The 21,322-nt window shown below is 51.3% G+C and overlaps 1 protein-coding gene across 1 annotated transcript; it reads right to left on the minus strand.

Moving 5' to 3' along the window:
• Positions 1 to 15,832: 15,832 nt before the first annotated feature.
• Positions 15,833 to 17,027, minus strand: LOC143260864 (uncharacterized). Its single transcript, XM_076527451.1, has 3 exons — positions 16,409 to 17,027; positions 15,974 to 16,316; positions 15,833 to 15,917 (listed from the first exon to the last, which is right to left on the minus strand). Exons 1-3 carry the CDS (start codon positions 17,025 to 17,027, stop codon positions 15,833 to 15,835), a joined length of 1,047 nt encoding a protein of 348 aa, XP_076383566.1.
• Between the last annotated feature and the right edge of the window lie 4,295 nt (positions 17,028 to 21,322).

The following is a 21,322-nucleotide window of genomic DNA, read 5'->3' on the forward strand; positions in this document are numbered from 1 at the left end:
ATATATATGCGGCATTGTTGTTAATTGTGCCGTTATTTGTTAATTAAATTTAGATGTTACTTGTGCAATTTTCAATTTGTTAGTGTGTACTGTACGTAGATTACCTCCAATTAGTATTTCTATTCGGCAAGATTTCTACAACTTTGTGTGGACCACTATGTTGGTTACAAAATTTTCCTGTTTTAGATTCTTTCATAAGATAAATTAAATCTAATGGTTCATAAACTTCTTTAATTTGCAAATTTGAATTTTGTCGTTGTTTTCTATTTAACATTTCATCATAATTTTTAGGTCTAGAATTTATTATATCGTTCGTCGATAATTGTCCGACAGGGATTTCAGGTTGTGGCGGTGCTTCTTGAGCTTCGGGAGTTGGGATGCGATTATGGGGATGAGATTATCTTCTCTTTGAGCAAGGACGTTTCTTCCATCCTTATCCTTTTTCGTACTGGATCGAATATAGGCGAGATCTTTGACGAGACAGAAGATGCTATCCTTTTTCCTAATCACGGGTTGTATCTTGAATATCTATCCTTCGTTGTCTCTAGGTCGATGTAGTCGTCTTCTTTTTCCTAATTACGTCTCGGATCCAAGAGTCTTCTGCTGTTGTCGATGGTATAGTTCCCTTTTTATTTTCTACAATCGTCGGTTGTATAGGTAAGCACATTTTTGGTGGATTTCTAGATAGAGCATCTGCTTTAGCGTTGGCTTTGCCCCTTTATATTCTATCTCGTACTCATATTCCGCTAATTTCAACTTCCATTTCCACGATCTGGATATAGGATCTTTAATCGAGTGTAGCCATATTAAAGGTTTATGATCTGTGATAATTCTAAATTTTTGTCCATACAAATACGGTCGAAAATATGAAGTACAATACACAATAGCTAAGCATTCTTTTTCTATGGTAGAGTATTTTTGTTCTGTAAAATTTAATAAGCGAGAGGTGTATGCAATAGGCAAGTCCTTTCCAACAGGTCCTTGACTAAGTATCCCTGCAATGGCAAATTTTGATGCGTCGGTTTTTAAATTAAAAGGTTCATTGAAATTTGGGTATTGCAATATGGGTTTTGAAATAAGTGCTTCCTTAAGTGTATGGAACGATCGTTCCTGGTGTTCCTTTTTTTTTTATCGTGGGGGAAATCTGCTGGCCAGACACCCCCGCCCCGCCCGGGGGGCGGGACGGGGGTAGTGCGAGGTTTGACCCGATAAAACCCCCACGGCGGCCTAGGGCGCTGGCGATTACTGGGGGAGCCACGGGAACTCTTAACGAACACAACCGCGGCTCCCCCTCGCCTGGCCGGCCACCAGGATGGAATGGCGGTGGCCGGCCGCGTCCCGGGGGGAGATTTATCCTCCCCCATGAATAATCTTGGTTTGGCGGTGCGGGGGACCGCTCCCCGCACCGCCACGTCACGACGGCCGCTTTTCAATGAGCGTGCCCAGGGCCCCTGCCCTGGGCACAGCGGCCGTCGGGGGCGACGATGTTCGTCGCCCCACTCCCGGTATAGGGAGGACATCTTCGGTTGGCGGGCGGCGGGCAATTAAACCAGCATAATCTGGTACACCCGCCGCCCGCCTATTCTCAGCTGCTCGGGGGGGGGGGGAGCTCTAGGCGTGGGCGCACACGCCGCACCCCCCGCTCACGGCGACCCCGCTCGGCAGCCGCCTTCTGCAACATTACCTGTTCGCAGAAGGCGATGGCTGCCGCCCATTTTCTCGGGCTCTCCAGCATTGCCCCAACTAAGCTGGAGAGAGCGAGGTCGCGACCAACTTCCCTTCTTAGGACTCGGCGCAGCACTGAAAAGGCGGGGCAACATGACTCAACCAGACCGTTATCCACTACCACATATACACGACATAGCGCACCATCTCACCAACACCAAGATTTATACAACACTAGATCTCGCCCGAGCATACCACCAGATACCAGTGGCACGCGAAGACAGATGTATAACTGCAGTCATCACACCGTTCGGACTGTTCGAATTCACGGTGATGCCATTCGGATTGTGCAATGCCGCACAATCGTTCCAAAGATTCATGGATACAGTGCTAAGGGGCTTGTCATTCTGCCATTGCTACATCGATGACATTCTGGTAGCATCAAACACATTGGAAGAACACGATAGACACCTACGCATTATATTTGAACGACTACAGCAACACGGATTAACAATCAACGTTGAGAAATGCGTTTTTGGTCAGGAGTCAGTAACCTATTTAGGTTATGAAGTCAGCAGTAAGGGAATCGCACCATTACCCACCCGCGTCAAGACCGTCCAAGAATATCCAAAACCAGGTACAATAATGGAGCTAAGAAGATATCTAGGAATTCTAAATTTTTACCGTAGATTCATTGCCGGAGCTGCAAAAACGCACATCCCACTAAACGCATTACTGATGGGTACCAAGAAGAAAGACAAGAGGCCAGTCAAATGGACACCTGAAGCTGAAGCAGCGTTCATAGAAAGTAAAGAACAGTTAGCAAAAGCATCCCTATTGCAGTTCCCAAGCGAAGATGCGCAACTACGATTAACAGCTGACGCATCAGATCAAGCAATCGGAGCTGTACTAGAACAGCACCATAAGAACAACTGGCACCCTTTAGGCTTCTTCTCAAGGAAGCTAGAAAAAGCACAACTTCGGTATAGTGTTTACGACAGGGAATTATTAGCAATCTACAAAAGTTTAAAGTTTTTCGGACACCTGGTAGAAGGAAGAGACCTCACGATACAAACTGACCACAAACCTCTAACTCAAGCTTTTATACAAAACTCGGAGAAAGCTTCACCTAGACAACAGAGACATTTGGAATACATCGGTCAATTTACAACCCAAATTACGCACATAGCAGGACACAACAACCAAGTTGCAGACGCGCTCTCAAGAATTGAAGAAGTGGAAATGCCCATTCTTGTTTCAACAGACGAACTCATCAGAGAACAAGCAATAGATGAGGAACTCCAGATCATCCTACAAGATACCACTTCTCCGTTTAGGCTACACAAAATCTCAGTGGACAACACAGACAAATACATATATTGCGATATGTCTGAAAACAATATACGTCCATACGTACCAGAGACGCTAAGAAGGGAAATCTTCAACGCGACTCACAGCCTAGCGCACCCCAGTGGTAGGACCACACAAAAGACAATTGCGAAGAATTTCGTATGGCCGAAAATGAATGCCCAAATCAAAGAACTGACCAGAACGTGTATCACTCGCCAAAAAAATAAAATACAACGGCATACCAAGAACGTTCCAAACAAAATAGACATACCAAAAGGACGCTTTGATCACGTCCACATAGACATTATAGGGCCACTCCCAAAGGCGCAAGGGTATTCCTATTGCCTTACGATGATCGATAGGTTCACTAGGTGGCCAGAAGCTTCACCAATCAAAGATGCCACGGCGGACACAGTAGCAACCGCCCTATATACAACTTGGATATCCAGATTCGGATCACCTTTGACAATAACTACTGATCAGGGTACACAATTCGAATCTCAATTATTCCAAGCCCTCACGCAACTGGTTGGATGTTCAAGAACAAGAACTACATCATACCACCCAGCTGCAAATGGATTAATAGAAAGATGGCACCGATCACTAAAGACGGCAATAGCATGCCACACTGATCCAGACTGGGTAAAAATTCTACCCACGGTATTACTAGGACTCCGGACAAGTTTCAAAGAAGATATAAAAGCTACAGCAGCAGAGATGCTGTACGGAACACCTCTACGTCTTCCAGGAGAATTCTTCCTAGAAGGAGAAACACAAAACAACCCACAAATCTTCATAGAAAAATTCAGGGAACATATTAGGAAAGTCCGACCTGTGCCAACAGCACACCATATCAAACCAAGATGCTTCATTCACAAATCTTTAGCTGAATGCACACACGTCTTCGTACGAGTTGACGCAACCAGGAAACCGTTAGAACCCCCATACGAAGGACCTTTTGCAATCATCGAAAGGGTAACAGACCGAATTTTCAAGGTGGATTACAAAGGAAAACACACTAATTTAACCACGGAACGTTTAAAACCAGCATTCTTGGAAAAAATTCAAGAAAAATCAACCAGTTCACAATTACGAACGTATCAAGGACCCAAAAAAGTCACATTTACTGTATAATCATTATTGTTATGTCACCGAATCCATATTTTGTTATTGTATATATTTTGTTATTGTATATAGTTTTATATCTCGGGGGAGAGTGGTTGTGGCGTACGCCCGTACAAGCGGCACACAGCGCCACCTACAACTTAGTAACTAGCCGTTGCTACGCAAACCACTAGATTCTCTCTCAGTCTAATACCAGCCTTCCACGCGTATAGACGTACGCATAACGTGAAATAAAGTACGTTACAAGTTAGGCTAAAACCACGTGTTTCCTTATTACCGACGCGCCATCGATCCCAGTTCTCAGAGAATCAATATAAGAGAACCTAACACCAATCAATCCGCCACACGCGTCGCCATACCGTGCTCCGTGTTTTCTCGATAATTAGTGGTTAAAACAGTCGCAAGAATTACAAATTGTGTATTGAAGTGAAGTGCCATCGAAAAGGAACAGTTAGAGCCAAAAATTGTGGAAATCGGCTGGAAAAAAACAAAGTTATAATGAACGGAAGATTTACATCGATCGCCACGTGCTCCGGCACGCCGATCTTTGTGACCGGATTCCTCCGGGAATACTGATCGCAGATCCAAGCAGCAAACGCGGAAACTAGTTATTAGTGAAGACGATTAAAATGAGCCATCAATTGTGCGCGTAGTGTAAAAACTGTGGAAATTTTAAATCGCGTCAATAGATCGAAAAAACACGTGCTCTCACCTCGAGCTTCGAGACGTCACCGCCGGCGTGGGGTGGCGCTCCAGCCGAGTGTCGCGCGCTCTGATTGGCCACCGAGGGCTCTAGCGAGCGGACAGAGTTTCCTATCTATACAAACGGGGTCAGTGCTGCCAACTCGAAAATTTTAATCAAAGTTGGCTGCAATTGTTACTCGCGATAGTGAAACAACACTAAGTTCCCGCTCGAGGGCCATAGTACTACTTTGCGCGCCGGATTCAAACCAATATACAGGTTTCGCGAGTGAATAATAAACAACGGACCAGCAACAATAAACAATAAGCAAACAATTAATAATAAACAATTAATAAATAAATAAATAATTAATTAATTATAAATTAAACAAAATTATTAATTAATTAAATTTTGGGGGGGGGGCTCATTAACGTGTGTTTAAGGACGAAAACTACGAACGGTGCCAGGCTGGGCAGCCACCATGGAGGTCGATGGCGACTGGCAAGTCGCCCAAACCAGGGCTGCTAAGAAGCTTGGCGAGGCCATACAGAGGAAGAAAATGAAGAAGAGGAAAGCTGACTCAGATGTGGAAACAGAGGCCAAAAGCACACGCGAGTGCGCCCCTTCCACTGAACCCTCCCCAATTCTGATCTTGCTAACGTTCATTAGTGAACTTGCAGATAGTTTGCCCGCCGAGGACGCTAAGCACTTCAAAAGCTTAATCAAGGATGCGTTCGCCTACTCGGAGAAGCTCGATGAAGAAAACAAAGCGCTGAGGGAAAAAGTGAAGAGCAGCAGCGCGATTGAAGCAAAGATCGAGAGCCTCAGCAACGTGGTGCAGAACGTTGTCCAGACGGTAAACAACCTGAGCAGAACCGACAACCTACCGAAGGCCAGCAAATCCAAACCGGGAACTACATACGCAACCATTGCCCGCTCCGCTCCCGCTAACGCCAACGCTGTCAAAAGAACAATACAAACAAGGTACGTGGCCACAATATACCCCGCAATTAATACAGAGAATTCCAGCAGCGACAGCACGAAGGAGGTTATCATCCGCAACATAGCCCCCACCAAGGACAATATTAAAATCAGAAACGTGCGTAAAATTAAGGACAATGGAATATTAATAGAGACGGAAACCAAGGAGGACCTGGAGAAGATCCTTCGGAACAAGAAAATAGCAGAAGCCGGCCTCAAAGCAGACCTACCACCAAAGAAAAGGCCACGTACCATCATATACTCAGTGCCCAACGAAGTCAGTGAAGCGGAACTACTAGCCGCACTTCACAAGCAAAATCTGGAACATTTATCCAAAGAGGAGTTCGCACAAAGGGTAAAGGTTCTGTTCAAGACCGGGGACAGGTCTAAAGACGCCACGAACTGGGTCATCGAGGCAGCCCCGGAAACAAGAGAACTACTGATCGCAACGGGGAGGGTCTTCATCGGCTGGCACTCTTGCACCCTGAGGGAATACAACGCTGTCAGCAGGTGCTACAGGTGCCAGTTGTTCGGCCATATCGCCAAGTACTGCAAGGCCTCCATGGAGTCATGCGGTCACTGCGCCGAGGACGGACACACCCACGCGAACTATCCGAACAAGGACAAGAGCCCCTCGTGCGTAAACTGCAAGAGGATGAGGATGCCGCACAACCACTCCTCGAGGAATAACGACTGCCCAGCCTACTGCCACGCAATGGAGGTGCAAAAATCAAAGATCGATTATGGTAAGTAAGCCCACATTGTACAATGTCGCAGGAACCACCGGAGGCAACACTCAGCGACAAGGTAAGGCACGTATTGCCGATCTCACAATAGCGCAGATCAATGCAAATAACTGTAAGACGGCCATAGATGAGCTAAGACTGATAGTCTCGAATAAGAGACTAGATGTCTTAGCGATCCAGGAGCCGCACATACACCACAACACTAAACACCCGAACACCATGGGCATCAGCATGCAATTAATAATAGATAACAAACCGTTTTCCAATAATGCTTCCAGAAATAAAGTCAAAAGCGCCCTAGCCGTCTGTAACCCGGCGATCACGGCATTGAAGCTGGAGCACCTGTGTAACACGCACTTTGTCTGTGCGGAGCTTACTGCAGGGGATCTAAGCTTCTATGTCGTCTGCGCCTACTTCCAGTGCTCGGACCCCATCATCAGCTACATCGACCACCTGGACTTGATACTGTCCAGTCTCCGGGGCAAGAGTGTCATCGTTCTCGCGGACGTGAATGCCAAGTCGACACTGTGGCACAATGCAGACACCGACATCAGGGGAGAAGCGGTGGAAGAGCTAATCTCCCACCATAATCTAATCGTTGTCAACAGGCCTTCCAGCCTAACGACATTCGACAATAATAGAGGCAAGTCCAACATCGATGTGTCCCTGGCCGCCGGTCCGCTGGCGAGCAGGATGCATCGATGGAGGATCCACGAAAATCAGACAGTGAGCGACCACAATTTAATTACTATGACGATCAAAAATTCCACAGCCTGGGCTCCCAGTATCGTATCGAACAGGTTCAACCTGAAAAGAGCGAACTGGGAGAAATTCGAAAGAGTCCTCGCCTCTGAGTCCCGGCATACCCAGGAATCCACTGCATTGTGCGACGGTGACGCCGACCGGCAGGCCGTGGAGACCGAGACCATGATAACTCGAGCCTGCGAGGAGGCAATCCCCAGGAAAACCCGCTTCGCTAAGTCGGTTCCCTGGTGGACTGCGGAGCTCGATGGTATGAAGAAAAAGGTGCGGAGGCTCAGGAGGCAGTGCCAGCAATCCAGAAACACTACACAGCCAGAGCAGCTCACAACACTATACAGACAAACAAGAAACAAATATCACGCAAGCGTTAGAAAGGCGAAACTCCTCAGCTGGCACTCGTTTGTGTCGGCTGAGGGGAACAAGGACCCCTGGGGACTAGTATACAAACTACAAACCAGGAAGGTCCACGCCGCTAAGGCATGCAACAACATCGCTGACAACAACACACACACACTCACATGGCACGACACCGCTGCACTGCTTCTGCGCAGCCTCGTTCCGGATGATGAGACGAGCACTGAGACGCAGCGGCACAGGCGACTTCGGTCTAACATCAGAGAACCGCCCAACACCACCGACACCACACAATTCACCACACTTGAGATCGATGCCGCCATCCGGAAACTGAAAAGGGGGAAGGCGCCAGGCATTAACGCAATGGAACCCGAAATAGTACAAAGGGCCTGGCCCATACTACACGCGGAAATCACCCAACTGTACAACACGTGTCTCTCCTCGGCAACATTTCCAGTAAGGTGGAAGCAGGGCGAAATTAAAGTCCTCCTAAAGGACGAGGAAAAGGACCCCGCTAACCCCAAATCCTATAGGCCCATCTGCCTCCTCCCGGTGCTCAGCAAAGTACTGGAGAGGCTGATAGCGGAGAGGCTGAAGGACCTATTCGAGAAGCACCCACATACCTCTGACCAGCAATTTGGCTTCCGTCCAGCCAGATCCACGGAGGAAGCAATTGTCAAAGCCAGGCGGATTACATCGCAATGCCAGGAGAGATACGTAGTTGGAATACTGTTCGACATAGCTGGCGCATTCGACAATGTCTGGTGGCCCTCTATCCTAGACAGCCTGAAGAAGCGTAACTGTCCGGCTAATCTGTACAGGCTAATCCAGAGCTATCTCTCGGAGAGGTCTGTACAGATCAAGAACAATAACAACATCGCAAGCAAGGGAGTAACCAAAGGCTGCCCCCAGGGTTCTGTCCTGGGTCTGAGGTTCTGGAACCTGGTCTTTGACGGTCTCCTAAATACACTGTCTGAAAAAAATATAACAAGCATTGCATACGCCGATGACCTCCTGGTTCTAATCCCTGGAGACTCCAGGAGAGAACTCGAGGTCAGAGGCAATGCGGCCACCAAAACCATTGCCGACTGGTGCGAGCAACATAAGCTGCACCTGTCGGAATCCAAAACCGAGATGATCCTCCTAAAAGGACTCTTGGATATTAGGCACCCTTCCACGATCAAGATCGGGAGCAGTTCAATAGCAATGAGGAAGACCATCGAATACCTAGGTGTCAGCTTCGGCCCCAGGTTTAACGTCACCCCACACATTAAGGAGGTCTCTCGGAAGAGCAGGGCCGTATTTCAGGGCCTCGCGAGAGTATGTAAAGCCAAGTGGGGACTCAACCATGGCACCACCCTCAGACTCTACAAGGGTGTTTTCGTGCCGGTTGTAACCTACGCGGCTGCCGGGTGGGCGGACAAAGTCACTGTCCACCACCTGAGAACACTACAGAGCGCGCAGAGGAATGCCCTGTTAAGAGTTACCAGGGCATATAGATCGATATCGAACGAGGCCCTGATGGTCCTGGCCCCTGATAAACCGATAGACCTCATTCTTCAGGAAAGAATGGCGGTATTCGGTCTCAGGAGGGGGGAAGAAGTGAGAATCGGGGATACGATCCTCTCAACAGGCACACGTACACAACACAACGACACTGACGACACGACTGGACAAATACAACGCCACATCAAAAACCACACCCTGAATCTCTGGCAAGGAAGATGGGATTCCACCCCAAAGGGCCGAATCACCTACCAATTCTTTCCAGACATCAGGAAAAGACTCGAGGTGAGGCTGGTGCCGGACTTCTACGTCTCACAGCTGCTATCGGGACATGGCAAGTTCAACGCCAAACTAATGGAGTTGAACTTGGCAGAGACCGATCCCTGCGAATGCGGGGAGACCGACACTGTGACTCACCTCATATTCGACTGTCCAATACACGAGACACCCCGACAGACGCTACGCACACAAATCGACAAACACCATCTCCCGTGGCCCTGCAACTTAAGTGGGCTTACTGAGCCTAAAATGATCGTGCACCTCCAGAGGTTCGCCTCAAAAGCCATGAGGGCACGAGAGTGAACCTCGGAAGACTCGGCCGATTCCTGGCATCGCAGGCGTCTCGCGTCAAGCAAGATGAGCCGAATCGGCCGTAAAACACTCATGCATTGCACACACAGCATGAGCCTGCATGGGACTGAGCGCAAGCTGGCAACCCCACCTCCCCGTGGTCCCCGCTGGAAACACTGCTACACTCCCCTCCAAGCGAGGCTTGCACAGTGGAGCAGTGGCTAAGTGGGTTGCCTCCTGAAAAGGACAGCCCACCTTTCAAATGATCCCCACCATAGGTGATGGAAGGGTTTTTCACAGCAAGTTCCCCTCGTACTGGTTTCGTTACTTTAACACCGCCAGTATAAGCCGCACTCTGCGGCTTCGGTATGGCAGAGCCGGCTAACGCCCCATTCGCTCAATTGTAGACATTCTACTGTCCCTATCTACTGAGTTCTATCGCCAGGTGTCGCATGGAGAGGACGCGCCGCCACATCGCTCCGCCGTTCAACCGAGATTCTAGCAGCAGAACTTGAGGAAAAATTCCGAGAGTGTGTCCAAAGGGAAGAGGAGGTCAAGACGTTCCGTTGGATATATAAATTGTGTAGTTTTGGTGTAAATTGTGCGAAAAAACAGTGCCGTAAACTCCACGCCACGTGCTCGGCACGCCGGACTTTGGGACCGGATTCCTCCGGAAATATCGATCCCACGAACAAACTGTTTACGTGGAAACTATTTATTAGTGAAGACGCTTAATTTGAGATATAAATCGTGACAATCGTGCAAAAACTGTGGAAGTTGAAAAATAGAAAAATAGCTCGAAGACCCACCTCGTGCTTCGAGACGCCACCGTCGGCGTGGGTAGCGCTGCGGTAGCGGCGTCGCGCGCGCTGATTGGCCGCCGCCGAGTAGAGAGGAAACTCTCCACTGGAAAAAGGGACCACTGCTGCCAACTCCAAAAATTTTTCGACGGTTGGCAGCAACTACCTCCGGGGGCCAAAATCGAAGCTCGAGTGCACACCATAGACTTGCAAAGACCGCAGTGCGCGAAATTTAAAAGTGTACAGACAGAAACAGTCAGACATTAAACAATTGTTTAAACAATTTTAAACAATTGTTTATAAATTTCAAGACATTTTTATAAATTATTTGGCTAATTTCCGTTTACAGTTTTCAGCCCTCGGTGACAACAGAGCAGCCCCACGATGGAGGTCGCCTTCTCAGGGACTGACTCCCGCCGTCGCCAGAAGAGGCTGTTAACAACAGACTCGGAGACCGAGGCGGCAAATTCGGACGCGCCCCTCTGTTTCCGGAAGCCTGCGGAGGTCCAAAAAAAAGAAGAAAAAGAAAAAGGACAAACAAACGACACAGACAGCACAGACGACACAGGAGACAGCAGAGGAGCCGAGCCGGGTCAACTCGGAGGACGAAGACACGACCGTGGCAGCCCTCAGGGACAGCGCTGCAAAAATTTTCAGGCAGCTCACCAGCGAGATAACGCTGCCTAGCAACGACATCCCGTCCACTGTGGTGCACGCCCTGTGCGCACAGGCCGCGAAATTAAACGATATACTTACCAAAGCCCTCGTTTACAGCAGCAGACTCGAGGGACGTCTTCAGGCCGTCCAGGCCGAGTCCAAGGAGTGCAAGCGCTCCTGCCAGGCGCTCCAGGACAAAGCCGTCGCCGTCGCCGCCGCCGCAGCCGTCACTGCCAAAAAGCCGACCACGTACGCCGAACGCGTCGGGGTCAGGTCCGCCACGGCAGCCAGGTCAACACAGAAACAGGACCCTCCCAACGTGGTCATCATCAGGCCGGCTGACACCAGCAAATATGAGGACAGCTCGAAGACAAAGGGGGCAGTCTTCGAGCTGGTCTCGCCGAGAGCGGACGGCCTGCAGATCAGGGGCGTCCGCAGGGTGCAGGGTTCTGGTATTGCGCTGGTCACGTCGAAGAACACCGACGTGGCAACCCTAATGGCGAACCAAAAGCTCAAAGCTGTCGGTTTTATTGTAGGTGCTCCGGCCAAACGGAACCCGCGGATCATCGTCTTCGACGTCCCGCGGGTCCAGGAGGATCCCAAGGAGACGACCGCAGCGATCCTGCAGCAGAACCTCAGCAAGGAGGAAGCGGCCAGCCCCTCCAAGGAGATGAACCTGGTGTACAGGAGCGGCGAGAAGACTAGGGACCGCTGCAACCTGATCTTCGAGGTCTCGAAACGCGCCCGGGACCTCCTAGTGTCCAAGGAGAGGCTGTACGTGGGCTGGAGCTGCTGCAGGGTCCGGGACCACGTCAGCGTGACCAGGTGCTACAAGTGCCAGGGATTCGGCCATCCTGCCAAATTCTGCAAGGCCGAAAAAGAGACCTGCGGCCACTGCGCGGAGACGGGGCACGTGATCAAGACCTGCCCGAAGAAAGAGAAGCCGGCCACCTGCGTAAACAGTCTGAGGGGTAAGAAACCCTCCTCCCATTGCGTGACAAGCAAGGACTGCCCCGCGTATATAGCTGCCATCAATCAGTCGCTCTCCCGAACTGATTATGGTTATTAGGCCCCCACCTAAAAATATCCCCGAAGTTAGGATACTGCAGCTGAACATGAGACGTTCAGCTGCAGTCACCGGAGAGGTACGCGAGCTCATTGCCCAGAAACGGCTAGACGTCCTGCTATTGCAGGAGGCATACGTCAGCCAGCTGGGCACGCGACATAGGATTAGTGGTTTAGGGTCCGGAGTGAGGTTGGCGGCAGCCGAACCACAACCCCCGTGGGCGGCTGTTGCCGTCTGCAACCCCAACTTCGACATGGTCTCCCTCTCGCAGCTCAGCAACTCCCACTGCGCCTGTGCGGAAGTGCTAGCACCCGGCTTTTCCTTTTACGCGGTGTCGTGCTATTTCCAGCACCGCGACGAAATAGAAAAGCACCTCAGCCACCTTGAGAAGGTGTTCTGCGCACTGAGGGGGGAGAGACTTTTAGTTTCGACAGACGCTAACGCGCAATCCTCGCTCTGGAGCCCTCGAGGCACAGACGAGAAAGGAGCTCAATTCGAGACTCTGATAGCGGCGTTTAGCATGGACGTTGTGAACGACGCAGCTCAACCACCTACCTTCTGGACGCCAACCGGGTCGTCATACATCGACGTAACCCTGGCGTCGCCTTCCATGTCTCCGTTCATCAGGAGCTGGAACGTAAGGTGTGCGTGGACGACCAGCGACCACAACGCCGTTGACATTAGGTTGCGGGCACCCAGAGCCGCGACGGGGAATCGCGGAGTCGCGAACTCTCGGTTCGACACTCGTCGAGCCGACTGGGAGCGATTCTCCGAGACCCTGTCCGATCTTTCACGATCGAGGCTCGAAGTCCTGAGCCTGGAGTCAGCGGAGGAAACCATAGGAATGGCAGAAACGCTCACAGACATCATCAAGGATGCCTGCACCGCGTCGATGCCGAGAAAGCGTAGATTTAGAAAGTCCAATCCGTGGTGGACGAAAGAGCTGACGGGCATGAAGAAGGCTGTCTACCGAAAGAGGCGTGCCTTCCAGAAGGAAAGAAATGAGTCCTCACGCCTCCTAAAACTGCTGGAGTACCGCACTTCGTTGCGGAACTACAGCACAGAGGTGAAGAGGGCGAAATTCGAGAGTTGGCGAAACTTTGTGTCGTCGTACGGGAACACGGAGCCTTGGGGCATCGTGTACAAGCTGCAAGCGAACAAACTCCGTGTCGAGAAGGTGCTCAGCACCCTCCGGCGAGCTAACGACAACACCATGAGCGCGGTAGAGACAGCCAACACCCTTCTGGAAGCACACGTCCCGGACGACCGGACAGAAGACGACACGCCCGCGCAGCAAGAAGTTAGAGAGAACGTGCGAATCGCGCCAAACACCGCGGACGCCTCTCCGTTTTCACCGGACGAGGTCGTGGATGCGATTCGCACTTTCGGAAACGATAAGGCACCAGGGCCGGACCTTATCGAGGTCCGAGCGCTGAAGGCCGCCGCGAAAGTAGTGTTAGGACAGTTAGTTCGCCTTTTCAACAGGTGCCTTCGCTGGGACGTCTTTCCCCCCACCTGGAAGGAGGGCTCCCTCAGAGTGCTCCTGAAGGGAGAGGGCAAGGACGTGAAGGACTTGAAGTCCTACCGACCGATCTGTCTCCTCTCCATCGTAGGGAATACCTTCGAGAAGCTCCTTAAGAGCCTACTCGAACAGACGGCGATGGCAACGGGACGCATCTCCAGCAGACAGTACGGCTTCATGCGCGGAAAGTCGACTGAAGATGCAATTGTCGAGCTGCGCCGCATGGTTGATGCCATGGAGCATCGGCATGTGATAGCGCTGCTATTCGACATTTCCGGAGCCTTCGACAACGTCTGGTGGCCCTTAGTTTTGAAGAGTCTTAGGGACCGAGACTGCCCACGCAACGTCTTCGAAGTGGTCTCCAACTACTTCGAGGACCGCAAAGTCAGTCTCACCGTCGGGACGGAAAGAGTTTCCAAGCGCGCGACGAGGGGGTGCCCACAAGGCTCCGTCCTCGGCCCGGCGTGCTGGAACCTGATGTTCGACGATCTCCTGAGGTCTCTCGAGGCCTCAGTCGAGAATAGATTCGTCGCCTACGCGGACGACCTCATCGTCCTCGTGGGCGGAAACTGCCGTAGAGACCTAGAGATCGAAGGTCAACGAGTTGTTGACCTGATCCTAGGTTGGTGCAGATCAGCAAAGTTAGAGATCTCCGAAAACAAATCCGAGGCGATTGTCCTGCGCAGCGGATATATCGAGAGAGACAGGATAGGCCGGCGGGGAGGATCGCGCCCAGACCGAAAACGAACGGCAGTCCGCGCTTCAAAGCTAGACCACCGACCATTCGGATCGGAAATAAGCCCTTAAGATTCAAACCCTTCGTCAAGTACCTCGGCGTCCACTTTGATAGGGGCATGGGTGTTCGAACCCACTGCAACTATATAAGTGACAAGGTCGGCTCGCTCTTCGCGAAGCTGGGTAGAATGGTAAGGCGTGAATGGGGGCTCCGCTTCGGGGCGCTCTCCGTCGTGTACCGTGGGGTTTTCATCCCGGTGGCAACGTACGCTGCCGCCGGGTGGGCCGACCGGTGCACGGAGGGGGAGCTCAGGGTGCTGAGAGCTGCACAGCGCCGTGCTCTCATCGCGATGACCGGTGCATACCGCCGGTCATCGTGGGACAGCATGTGCGTGGTGGCCGGTGCTACACCCATTGACGTCAAGCTCAGGCAAACCAAAGCCTTGTACGAGACGCGTAAAGGTAAAGACGCCAGACTAGGTAGCATCGTCGTTCCGGCGGGGGCCGACGATGCAAAACATAGGTTAGCGGTCGAGGCGTACAAGGTGTGGCAATTCATGTAGAATTCTTCCCACAAGAGCCGCACCACCTACGCCTTCTTCAAAAACATAGAGGAGAGAGTGGCGGCCAAGTGGACGAAACCGAACCACTACACCACGCAAGTCCTCACCGGCCACGAAAACTTCCGGTCGCGCCTACGCGCGTACGGAGTTTCCGACGGTGAGGGATGCGCGTGTGGTCACGGATCGGACACGGTCGATCACTTCCTCCTCGACTGTCCTAATTTCGAACCGCAGAGAGAAGCCCTCCGCGAGGTAGTACCAGCCGGAGACTGGAAATGGCCGGAAGCGGCACAACACTTCGTGTCGTTTCCAGAGGCTTTCCAGGTCTTCTCCGACTTCTGTAGGGAAGCCCTTTGGCTAAAGGGCTTCATGTAGGCAATCCTAGACACCTGTACTCCCCAGGACCCGGAAGGGGACGACTCACGTCCCCATCAACAACCCCACAAACTCCTACCCATCCCTCCCAACTCCCATCCTTCCTCCTAGGTCTTCGCTTAGTGGACGCGAGGCGTCGCGTCACGAGTTCGCCTCCCCGTGGTTCCCCGTGGGCGCTAGTGAAAGAAGGGTAAAACCAGAATTTCGCTAGCGGCTAAAGAACTCGTCCATTGCAAACGGCTCAATGGCACGTGCAGATTTTTCCTTGGCCCCTCTCCTTGACAGTGGTTGGACTGGGGGTAGATGGCAGCTTAGCTGTGTATGCCCGTAAGGGCGAGGTAACATATCCGCGTCACCCTCGCGGTGACCGGATTCACACTAGATGCCCGTTCTGCAATTGGTGTACCTTTGGTGGTGATATGATGTTGTACGCCGTGTTTTTGGTACGCTTTGGAATTCTGCCTGGTGATTGAACTAAATTCTTTTAGCAGTGTTGATAAACTGTTAGTCTTACCTATTGTAGTCACTGTTGGTTGAGTCGAATTTGTGACTTTTTCCAACTGAAAATAGGTGTGTTTGACTATCAATCAGTCGTTTATTTTTTATGTCGACCAGGAGGCTGTAGTGACCTATAAAATCTGCTCCTAGGATGGCTTTGGATGTATCAGCAACGATGAATCTCCATGAGAACTGTCTCCGAAGACACAAGTTCACAGAGAGCAGCTGTTCACCATACGTGTTTATGGGTGTTCCATTTGCTGCATACAGTTTAACATCGTTGTCTATTCTTCTTTTGCAGTGCAGAGACTTTGGTATGCATGATACGTCGGCTCCTGTATCTACCAAATATCTCATGCCTGTTTGTTTGTCGCTTATGATTAGGCGGTTTTTTACGTTAGTACCATCCTGCAACGCCTCAATACGGGATAGTGGGTTTAGTTTCCCTGACTCTTCCTTTTATCGGGTCCTTTCCATTGGCAGGGTTGTCTGCATTTCCACGAGTTCTCGCCGAACTTCCCGTGGAAATAGCATAGTCCGTCGTCTCTAGTTCGACTCCTTGACTTCGAACTATATCTTCGGAATTTGTTGCGTTCCGGTCGTCGTCCTCTGTGGGTGTCGCGGACTAATGCTTCGAGTTGAGCTATTCGCTTGGTAAGCTCAGCTATTTCCAAGCTTGGACCGGGGTCACGTGGTCGGGCTTCCTCCTTAACGTGGGGCGCAATGGCCGCTAGTTCGTATTGCGACGATCTTTCGATCGTTTTGTCGGCGAGCAGAGCTAATTTTTCCGTTGAGACTCCTTCGACCACGGACAGGACCTCTTGTACTCGGGCAGGTAGCCGTTGTAGCCATAGCGTGCATAGGACGCTATCGGAAACATTTTTCCCTGCGAGGAGCGTCATTTCTCGCAGTAGTTCCGATGGTCTTTTGTTCTGTAGATCTATTCCCGACAGCAGCTGCCTCAATTGCGTCTCTTCGGACGCTGCTAAACGCGAGATGAGAGCCTCTTTTACCTGAATATACGAGTCGTCCGTCGGAGGTGCAGCTATAACGTCGGCAACCACTTTCATTGATGCGGTATCTAGGTGCCTGATTGCCGCAGCGCATTTTACCGCGTCTGATTTTACTGTATAGGCCGCGAATTCACATTCGAGCATGGCAAACCATAGCTTGGGTTCTTCCCGCCAAAAAATAGGAAGCGTCGCGTTCCTGAACTCACCGCGATTTCCATTTTTCCTTCTTCGTCGGCCATCTTAATTTCCCGGGTTTCGGCACCAATTAATATGTGGCGGATTGATTGGTGTTAGGTTCTCTTATATTGATTCTCTGAGAACTGGGATCGATGGCGCGTCGGTAATAAGGAAACACGTGGTTTTAGCCTAACTTGTAACGTACTTTATTTTACGTTATGCGTACGTCTATACGCGTGGGAGGCTGGTATTAGACTGAGAGAGAGTCTAGTGGTTTGCGTAGCAACAGCTAGTTACTAAGTTGTAGGTGGCGCTGTGTGCCGCTTGTACGGGCGTACGCCACACGCGTCCTCTCCATGCGACACCTAGCGGCAGAGCCCAGTAGATAGGGACAGTAGGGAATCTCGTTAATCCATTCATGCGCGTCACTAATTAGATGACGAGGCATTTGGCTAAAAAAAAAAAAATTTATTCCTTTATTACTTGAAAATCGTACAATCATATAACAAGGGAATACTTATACCTTATGAGGTAGCACAATATTCAGGGGGACCTTACAATTTCTAACCCACCCCCACGCGCCTAACCGTTGTAATCCTGGAGTACATGTTGAAGGCGGCCAATGTTCCCATGATGGCCCTGCTGGAGAGAACCTTGAGTTCCTTCTTCCGTATGATACCCAAGTTGAGTAACCCCTGAGCGGACTTAGGACTCCATACTCCCCTCCACGAGATCGTAATGGACAGGTGGCGTACGTCAGAGCTCTGTTCCTTTTATTTGATTCCAGCTGTGAGGCTAGTGTTGTCGGAATAATAGTGGATCTTTCTCTGATGCGCCCCGTCCAGGTCTGTTTGTTCGCTGACCACTTGTGCGTCTAAGACCAGCGTCGTTCTACCCATTGTCGCGACCAAGTCCGGTTTCCGTATACCTTCGTCCGTAAGGTATGTCGGTTCCGTTTGGACTTGGTAACCTTGATGTCGGAGGTTCTTGGCTGTGTAGGCAACAATGGCATCGTGCCTGCGAATACGCATCCCGTGCGTACGATGGCAGTGTTGAACGACGTGGTTTAGCGTTTCAAGTGCGGAGCATCCTGCTCTGCAGTAGTGGTCAGCTTGCCTCCCTCTTGTTGTCCTGGATCGTGTGGGGAGTGCTGCTATCCTGGTTCTCGTGAAGTTGATGAAGTCCTTGCCCGTCAGGAGTCGGGTACCATCTCCAATCCACGCGTGTTGTTGTGGAGTTTCCCTTGAACCTATCAGCCCACGTCCGTCGATGGAAGAGTGCAGTCGTTTCCTCCAGAGGTCCCCAATGTGAGCCGATTCCGTTATCACCGCGTCGCCGTCCTTGAGTCGTCGTAGGCACTTAGTGATTTCGTTGTCCAGGAAGGCGTCCGTTGGATCGTTTCGGAATTGGTCATGGCCTTGCCGAAGCGCTCGCAATCTTCCCAGTCTCAACACAGGTGCCAACCATCGTAGGGAGGGGATGCCGAGTCCTCCGTCCCTGATGTCCGCGTGTATGTATGCGGTTGGCACGTCGTGTGGGAGATTTAGCCACTTGCGCACGGACGCTCGGATCATCATGTCGACTTTCCTGAGTGTCCCTATCGTTATATCCCCGAGTGCTAGGTGGTAGTACACCCGGGGTATAAGATCTGTGCGCAATGCGTACAGTCTTTGTTGTGGCTTGAGGGGCGCTTTGGCAAGGCAGGCCAGTCCTGGTCCGATCACTTCGTGCGGCCGACATCGTGCTCTGCCCTGGGCGGTGAATTTGATCCCCAGGTATTTCAGTTCTTCCCCTCGCTTCAAAGTCCGAAGTTGCTATTGGTCGTGGTAGAACTTGGTATCGACATCAACTGCTGTCTTCTTAATGTGGCCATTGGCTTTAATGCCAATGGTCAGACATTTCCCTGGATTGATGTCCATCCCACATTGTCGAAGAAAGGATCCAGTTGTGTCGACCAAGTTCTGCAATCCTCGGGGCGTTTCGGCGAAGAGAATGATGTCGTCTGCGAAGGCGGCTGCGTTGATACGTCCGGAGACAGTCTCTGTAGGAGGAGGTGGGTGACCATGTTGAATATGGTTGGCGAGAGTGGATCACCTTGTTTGACTCCCCTACCAGGTGTTATGGGGGAGGATTTCCAACTCTCGCCTTCCAGTGTCGTGGTGCCGTCGTTGTATGTTGCGGTGATGTACTCGGTCATTTCATTGGGGACTCCCATGGTTTCCATGACTGATGATAGAGCGGCGTGCGATATTGAATCGAAGGCCTTCCGGACGTCGATCGAAGCCAGGAACAAGTTCTTGAAACTTCGGTGGTGGTGTTTCAAGATCGCGTCGAGGAGAAAGGTGTTGTCGTTGCACCCGTCCGTATTCCTGAATGCCCTCTGGCGTTCATCAATGTTGATGGCTTTTGCCAGTCGGGCGGCCAGAATACGGTGGAGGCATCTGACCAATACAGACGGGATGGTGATCGGCCTGAAGTCGGCTGGCTCCGTGGCTGCATCGTTCTTGGGGAGGAATATCGTCCTTGCCTTGTTCAGGTGTTTAGGCAATTTGCGGCACATCATTATGATGTTAAAGATTCTCACGAGGACGCCTGGCGGTGTGGCCCTCAGCTGCCGCGCGGTAACTTGGTCGGGGCCCGCTGAGGTGCCCATCGATGGTAGGGCGTCCCTGATGTCCGCTTCCGTGATTGGAATCCATACTGACGTGGCAGTTGTTGGTGGCACTTCAACTGCGGGGGATGCTCCTGATTTTTGCCGCATCACCTCCGTCCAGTATGGTTCCATTATTTGTTGCCCTGGTACTCTGGTAGACGATATTCCTTCCAAGATGTCCCTTATACACCTTGCCCTGTTCTTTTTCCAGCGCATTTGTGTTAGAGCGTAGTTATGACGCCTCTGTTGGCGTCTAGTGCGCTTGGGCGGGGTGTTTCTGTCCCGTCGGGAGCGGTTCCCGGTATTCGGAAGGGGGTAGATCCGATGCAGGTATAGAGCCAGCGACTCCAATGTGTCGTCCTTCCTTCTCGTGGCTGCTTCTTCGACAATCCTTTGGAGTTCTTCTTTACAATACTCGCTGCCGCTGATGGTGGGGAGATTCAATAGATGCTCCAGTAGAGGGTCCCGTGCTTGCTGTTGTGTTGCAGGTGGATGTGCCACCTGGTTTGGAGGCTGGGGCGTAGGTTCCTCGTTGTATTCCTCCAGGAATTGGTGAACGAGGTCTTTGTAGGCGGTTGTTCGCCTATGTCCTTTAATGGATTCAACCGTTCTGTTGCGGAATATTTTCACCAATTCCTGGTTGAGGAATCTCGCTTCAGCCTTCGTAAGCCGGGCCTCCTCTCTGGCTAACAATCTCGTCTCCTCCGTTGTCCATCGGATCTTGGTCTGTGTGGGCAGTTCTTGGTCCGTGACCTCGGGATGGGCCCTCCTTCGATGCACTCCTAGACCTCTTCTGGTGGTGAAGGTCCTACTATCACATGAGTCGCATGGGTGTGTGTTGTACGCTGCTTGGTTCCTCTGCTGCGCCGGGGGTGAACCGCCAGTGGGCGGTCCACTATTGTCATCCGAGGCTAATCTATTATTTAGTGGGCCGGCTGGAGATTCGGGTCGACTGGGCTGGCAACCCTGAAGACCCTTGGCGCCGACCCCTTTTACTCCAGTCTTCCGTCAGTAGAAGGTGGAGCGGTGAGCTCCCGTGAGGGCGAGGGGACCGACTTGGAAAAACACCCGGGAAAATTCGGAGAAACCCTGGAAAATTCCACGAGTGGTTTTCCCGTAATCTAGAGCCAGGGGGGCATCGTCACACCACAAGAAAATCGGGGTCGGGGGGGTTACCCCCCGCCGGGTCTTGAACCGGGGATCTCTGTGGTATGAGTCCGACGCCCTAGCTACTAGACCACTTACTCACCTTAAGGTGAGTTTGCTATTGACTTTTGTGATTTAAGGTACCTTTATTAAAGGCACCTTAAGCCACTTTTGTCCGTCAATCTCTTGTCGTTCCTTGTTGCTGTTGATGCGGGCAACCTGAGCGACAAGATCGGCGGTGTGGTTTTACTAGTAAAGGATGGACTATAACAATGGAGTCCATCCCCTGCACCTACGCATCCTCCTGGCGTCCGACTGGTTGCTTTGGCTGCGCTCCTTGTCCCGATCCTGCTACCTGAACCCCCGTGCCCCGCAA

This window comes from Megalopta genalis, unplaced genomic scaffold, assembly GCF_051020955.1.
Source record: "Megalopta genalis isolate 19385.01 unplaced genomic scaffold, iyMegGena1_principal scaffold0022, whole genome shotgun sequence".
Taxonomy (NCBI): domain Eukaryota; kingdom Metazoa; phylum Arthropoda; class Insecta; order Hymenoptera; family Halictidae; genus Megalopta; species Megalopta genalis.

Excerpts from the sequence above, each read along its gene's own strand:
- LOC143260864 (XM_076527451.1), bottom strand. The coding sequence starts at position 17,027 with ATGAAAGTGGTTGCCGACGTTATAGCTGCACCTCCGACGGACGACTCG. Across the intron at positions 16,317-16,408 it reads AGGACCCGATAAAAGGAAGA|GCATGAGATATTTGGTAGAT; the intron begins GTCAGGGAAACT and ends ACAAACAAACAG. Across the intron at positions 15,918-15,973 it reads ACCAACAGTGACTACAATAG|AATTCCAAAGCGTACCAAAA; the intron begins GTAAGACTAACA and ends ATCACCAGGCAG.